Source organism: Arachis hypogaea, chromosome 12, assembly GCF_003086295.3.
Source record: "Arachis hypogaea cultivar Tifrunner chromosome 12, arahy.Tifrunner.gnm2.J5K5, whole genome shotgun sequence".
NCBI lineage: Eukaryota > Viridiplantae > Streptophyta > Magnoliopsida > Fabales > Fabaceae > Arachis > Arachis hypogaea.
Genome location: NC_092047.1, coordinates 111,755,025 through 111,761,307, shown reverse-complemented (window position 1 = coordinate 111,761,307; position 6,283 = coordinate 111,755,025). Strand labels below are relative to the sequence as shown.

Here is a 6,283-nt window from a genome sequence, read left to right as displayed (position 1 = left end):
AATATTAATTAATACAAAAACTTTAAAATAAATTAAAAAAAGAGTTTTTTAAAAATTATAAAAGAGAAAAATATATATTTTACAAATAAAAAGAAAAAAAATATTATTTTAATATCTTTAAAAAAAAAAGAGTGAAATATTATTATTATTATTATTATTATTATTATCCCAACCCAAAATAATTTTTTGTTCAAAGCATAGATTCTCACAACAGCCCACCTGAAAAAAAAAAAACAACATGTCCATATCCATTATCAACAAAAACAGACAAAAATATTATCTTTGTTAATTATGTGTTCATGCTTCTAAATTAATATACTTTAATACTTTATTAAATAATTAATCCAACACAAACTCTGACACAATCTTATACTTGCTTGCTGCTACTCTCTCAATCTTTTATCTACACTTGTAAGTAAAATAATACCACGCGTATAACTCATCTTATTGACACCTCGTTTCAGCCATGCTAAAAAAAATTTACTTCAGTACCCTAGCACTGCCCATGGCTTGACTCTTTTTCTCTTCTTCTCCATGGCTCGAAACAAGGTTCCATCTTTTCTCTCTTGTTTTCAATTTTTCTTCCCGTTTTCATTCCCCAACACTATAAGGATTTTAGGGTTTTTCTTCTATAATCTATACCAACTGAAAAGCCTAATACCCCATTTTAAAAAATTTAAACTTTTCAGTATTTTTGAATGCATAGATGTGTATTTTCTTGTAATTGCTGTAATCAAATGCAGGAAGCTTTGGTTTTGCTGCTGGATGTGGGGCCATCCATGCACTCTGTCATTCCTGAAATTGAGAAAGTTTGTTCCATGCTTGTGGAGAAGAAGGTTGCTATATTTATTTCTCCTTTGACATTCCTTGCCCACCTTGTGTTTGATGTTTGTCTTCAAAGAGCTGAAACCTGTAACATTAAAATGACCTTTTCCCCCTTCTTTTGACGAGTGTGCAGCTGATCTTTACCAAATATGATGAAGTGGGTGTTGTCTTATTTGGAACAGAAGGTGCTCTCTTTGACCCTTATGATGCAAACCTACAATGCACCATTATCACCATTCATTTAGTGTTTATTATCATGTCATATGGCATAAAGTTCTAAATTGCAATGCAGCAATAACAGCAATTCAGTATTTTGCTCATAATTGGGGTTGGTAATAAGAATCGAATGGTGACATTGTTTTCTTGTACCAAAAGATGTTAGTTATTTGTGATGATAAAATGGAGACTAAGAAGTCCATGGTTCTTATTTGATTATCTTGTAGCAATGTTTATTGTGTTTCAGTCTCATTCTTGTAGAATCTTCACACTGATTTATTCACTGTACCGAGTTTGTTTTTCCCGTGGAGTTTTACTATTATGCTTACAATTAAATGGGTTGATGGAGGTTTCCTTCAAATCGTTTCTTTGATTTGATAATTCATTTTTTTCTTTCCATGAAGTGATTCAAAGGCCTTCCTCACCCATGTTCATGTCGAAATTTCCCAGATACCGATAACGAACTTACGGAAGAAGTTGGAGGATATCAACATGTTGTGGTTTTGAAAAATATTAAAGTTGTGGAGGGAGATATTGTTGAGGCTCTACAGCAACTGCCTCGAGGAGCTACACATGGTGATTGTATCCATGAAGTTCACGATTCTATACTTTGGAAGCTTTAATTATTTATTTATATATTTAATGAAAGAATTTTATGCTCTAACATTTTGACCGTTTACTAAAACATTCATACTATTTGACTTTAGATGGTAAAATTTTTCCTGATTTGTCCTGTGTAATATTCTGCACCACTTGTGCCTTGTTATTGATTTGTTCAACCCCACCTCCAAACATTGGATATACTCAGTTTATCTTTTCCTGAGCTCTATTCTGTTTCTGTTAATAAAATTGAAGCGATATCAGCTGTAGTATTACTTTGAAAGTTCATTCATTTCACTAGCAGTAAGTTGACTCTGGCTGGTGGATTTTGAGTGATTAACTGCCATATTGTGGTTTTGAATACCTTGACTGTGATATTAGTTCTTGATGCTATTATTGTTGGCATGGATATGCTGATAAAAAAGTTTGGAGAAACTAACAAGGGAAAGAAGCGTCTATGTCTTATTACAAATGCACAATGTCCAATAAAAGAGCCATTTGAAGGAACAAAAGAGGAACAAGTGACCACCATTGCTAAACAAATGATCGTCCATGGTATGAGGATGGAAAGTATAATTCTGAGAGGAAAGCTTAATCAAGATGCAAATAAGAAAATAATGGACGAGAACGATCAACTGTTACGTATTTTTTCAACAGAAACTTCTGCAAGGTCAACATATGTGGAGAATCCAGTTTCTTTGCTTGGTGCTCTTAGAACCCGAAATATAACTCCATCCACAATCTTTAAAGGGGATCTTGAATTAAGCCCAAAACTGAGGATTAAGGTGAGATATTCATAGCCCTATTGGCCGTGCCCATCAATGCAGATAAAGATTATGTTCTTGACATGTTTTTTTCATTATCTCATTACTTTGGTGATTAATGTTCCTATGCCACTTACAAACTTTTTATGTACATGATTATTGAATGTTTAAGTTTTGAACAGGTTTTGGTATACAAGAAAACAGCAGAAGAAAAGTTTCCAACTCTCAAGAAATTTTCTGATAAGGCTGCTTCAACCGATAAATTTGCTACACATGAAGTCAAAGTGGATTATGAGTACAAGAGTTCTCAAGAACCTGATAAAGTTGTCCCGCCGGATCAAAGAATTAAAGGTTATCGATATGGGCCTCAAATAGTTCCCATATCCCAAGCTGAGTGGGATGCTGTTAAGTTCAAACCAGAAAAAGGTCTGAAGCTTTTAGGATTTACTGATTCCTCCAATGTATTGAGGTAAAATTGTATATGCTTTATTTGATTTGAATTTGACGATGGAGATTTTCTTACTCTGTTTCTTCTGTTTCTTTTCTTTTCTCCTAAACCATCCGATAAAGACACCAATACATGAAAGATGTCAATGTCTTCATAGCTGAAACAGGAAATACAAAAGCCACACTTGCACTTTCTTCGCTAGCAAGGGCTATGAAGGAAATGAATAAAGTGGCAATACTACGTTGTGTTTGGAGACATGGACAAGCGAATGTCGTCATTGGGGTCCTGACGCCCAATCTATCTGATAAGGAAAATATTGTGCGTTTTTTCCATCTCTTTTTATTTTTTTAATTTATTTTTTAATTGGTCTACTTCCACTGACATGATTTCTGGATTTGTTTTGAAATTATTCCTTTGTTGCATGGTCATGCTGTGCAGCCTGATTCGTTATACTTCAATGTACTACCTTTTGCTGAGGATGTGCGAGAGTTTCAATTCCCTTCTTTCAGTAATTTCCCTGCACCGATACAGCCAAATGAACAACAGCTAGAAGCCGCGGCTAACTTGGTAAAAATGCTTGATCTTGCACCACAAGGAAAAGAGGAAGTTCTGCTACCTGATTTTACACCAAATCCAGTCCTAGAGGCATGAATTCCTTCACTTATGTTTTCTAGTTTATCTCCTGTGTTTCATTCATTCCCTCTATTTTTTTTCTTATTTATTTTTTTAAAGAAGATTATGATTTTGATATTCATGACATGGGATTTCTTTATCTAATGTTTGTTGCTTGTGGGCTGTGAATTTGTATTTTCCGAATTTTTCGATAATGCTTTGTCCTTGCTATCCTTCTTATCTGAGCCAATCACCTATTACCCCCATTGTGTAAAAGTTAGCATCATGATGAACTTGAAGGGTACAATAGAGATTTCAAATTTAGCATATGCACCTCCAAAAATGAAAGGTAACCTTGAGATAAAGCTAACATAAGAATGTTCATATATCTTTTCAGCGCTTTTATCGCTATCTTGAGCTCAAGTCAAAGCATGCAGATGCTGCAGTACCCCCTCTTGATGATACGCTCAAGAAAATCACAGAACCTGATGATGAGCTCCTTCAACAAAACAAATCTGTGATAGAAAAATTTCGTCGGTCTTTTGAACTAAAGGAAAATCCGAGGGTAAGATGTGTTTTCGTGCCTAGTTTATACAAAACATCAAACTTCTTTTACATTATACGAACATTGTATATCTTTCATGTTTGAATTGAACTGTCTTACAGCATAAAAAGTCAAGGCGTTTATTGAGAGAGGAAAGATATGGTTCCGGTGAGGAAAATAGTAAAGGAGAAATACCTGCTCTGGCTTCGAATCTCATTGAAGATAAGTCAAATGTTGAAGTCGACAACATTGGAGATCTGACTCCTGTACAAGATTTTGAAGCCATGTTTGCGCGCAGAGATAATCCAGATTGGGTTGTAAAAGCAATTGATGCTATGAAAAATAAAATTCATGATCTCATAGAGGATTCCCACGAAGGCGATAACAATTCGAAAGCATTGGAATGTTTAGCTGCGCTCCGCAAGGGATGTATCAATGAGCAGGTAATCCATCTTCCTCGCTTTTGCACCATAGAGCCAAGTCATGACTTTCCATGTCTAACCAATTTTTATTCCTCTATTATTCCTCTTGGTTGTATTTGGAGTCAATGATAACTTTTTTTTTCTGTGAAGGAACCGAAACAGTTCAACAATTTCCTTCGCGATCTTTGGAGTTTCTGTCAAGAGAAGAGCCTTCATGGTTTCTGTGATTCTCTTTCTTCAAAAGGAATCACCTTGATCCCCAAATCAGAAGCTGCAGACAGGTTTTGTGATTTCTTTTTTTATCTTTTTCTTGGTTGGACCATTTAAAATTCAATGTTTCTTCTTCAATAACTTGTTATTTGGTTTAACTTTACAGTGAAGTTACTGAAGATGAAGCAAGAAGTTTCTTAGTCAAATCTCAGCCAAAAGTTTGAATGATTACTTAACTGGATGTGTTGAAATATTTAGGTCCTTTCTTTCTTGTATAAGCATCTCTGTTAGGCTACTGTAACAATACATTGTAAATATTATTTGTACTCTAGCCTTAGATTACTGCACTTGATTTTCTTCATTAGAAACAAAGATTTTAACCCTTATTGCCCTATTTCACTTAGATATTATTATTGAAATCCCTTAATACAGTTAAACACTGAATTTTAGAAAGTGTTAATAATAGTATTTAGAGAAAATGACAAATAGGTCTTTGACCTTTTGATTTGCAGACATTTAAATTTTTGAGGATTTAAAAATACATTTAAGTTTCTGTCCATTTTAAAATTTGGACATATCGATCATTCATATTTACTTGGTCTATCAGATCCAACAAAAAAAAAAAAATCAAATGTGACTCTTGTTGTACTGATTTGGTTGATATGAATGTACACGTAGAAGAGTTTTTAAAATGAAACAAATTAGGTTCAGGATTGATGTGTCCAGATTTTGAAAAGGTTAAGAATTTAAATATATTTTTAAATTCTCAAATATTTAAATGTTTGCATACCGTCAGAGATCATTTGTCTTTTTTTTTCTAGTATTTATATATGAGAAATATTTGGTGACTAATTTTTTTATTTTTGTTTTATATTTGAACTAACATTATTTAACTTTCTAATTTTTATCTAATTAGTTTTTTATAAAATATACTCAGTTTTTTTTAATGATAGCTAGATTTAGACACAACTAACATTTTCATATGATATTTTTTCTCTCATACTTATACAATGTTAATGTTTATTCAATCTCAACAAATCTGAATTAGCTTAGTTAGCTACTAGTTAAACTGATGGAATTTTTGCACCAAAGGCAAAAAACCCCATAGAATGTCACTTTTGCAAATTTGACTTTGATACCTAAATAGTGTTTGCAAAAAAGCAATTACATGATACAAAATCAATCTAATGAAATTCAGTGTCACGTGGGTTTAATCCTTGTAGATTGGCTTGATTTATTAACTAATTTTCAATTAAATTTTTAATAGATTCCATTTTTCAATCTCATCTAATTTTATTAAGCAACAATTTACTCAATTTAGTCGAGGTGTCCAATTATATTAAATATTAAATCATTCTTATTATTTATTTTTATTTTTTTTTATTAAAGATATGAGATTCGAATCCGCAATCTCTTAATTGAGTATGAGAAGACTATGCCATTTGAGTTTAACTCATTGACAAATCATTCTTACTATTTGAACGAGCTTATGTTAGACATCATATTAAAAAAAAGAGCAGAAAAAAAAACACATCTATTATTCATACAGTAGAGATTAGTCCACAACAATATCCATATGTATAAGAAATTTTCGCACGTGTCATAAGTCAAAGGTCAAACTGCTTGACACAGTGACACTTGT

At 32.7% G+C, this 6,283-nt stretch overlaps 1 protein-coding gene across 2 annotated transcripts; it reads left to right on the top strand.

Annotated features, from left to right (window-relative positions):
• The first annotated feature begins 315 nt into the window (after positions 1 to 315).
• Positions 316 to 5,027, top strand: LOC112728296 (ATP-dependent DNA helicase 2 subunit KU80). 2 transcript variants are annotated; one of them, XM_025778371.3, is made up of 12 exons: positions 316 to 549; positions 744 to 836; positions 959 to 1,010; positions 1,492 to 1,623; positions 2,023 to 2,426; positions 2,588 to 2,874; positions 2,976 to 3,171; positions 3,292 to 3,498; positions 3,863 to 4,030; positions 4,132 to 4,452; positions 4,582 to 4,712; positions 4,808 to 5,027. In XM_025778371.3, the coding sequence occupies exons 1-12, from the start codon at positions 535 to 537 to the stop codon at positions 4,863 to 4,865; spliced, it is 2,064 nt and encodes a 687-aa protein (XP_025634156.1). In that variant the 5' UTR covers positions 316 to 534; the 3' UTR covers positions 4,866 to 5,027. The 2 variants fall into 2 exon arrangements, with proteins under 2 accessions (XP_025634156.1, XP_025634157.1); XM_025778372.3 differs by having other exon boundaries at positions 407 to 549; positions 1,446 to 1,623.
• The last annotated feature ends 1,256 nt before the right edge of the window (positions 5,028 to 6,283 follow it).

What these genes read in the sequence shown, in the direction of transcription:
- LOC112728296 (XM_025778371.3), top strand. An exon ending in CCATGCTTGTGGAGAAGAAG is followed by an intron (nt 837 to 958) that starts GTTGCTATATTT and finishes ACGAGTGTGCAG; the next exon opens with CTGATCTTTACCAAATATGA. An exon ending in TGTCTTATTTGGAACAGAAG is followed by an intron (nt 1,011 to 1,491) that starts GTGCTCTCTTTG and finishes GAAATTTCCCAG; the next exon opens with ATACCGATAACGAACTTACG.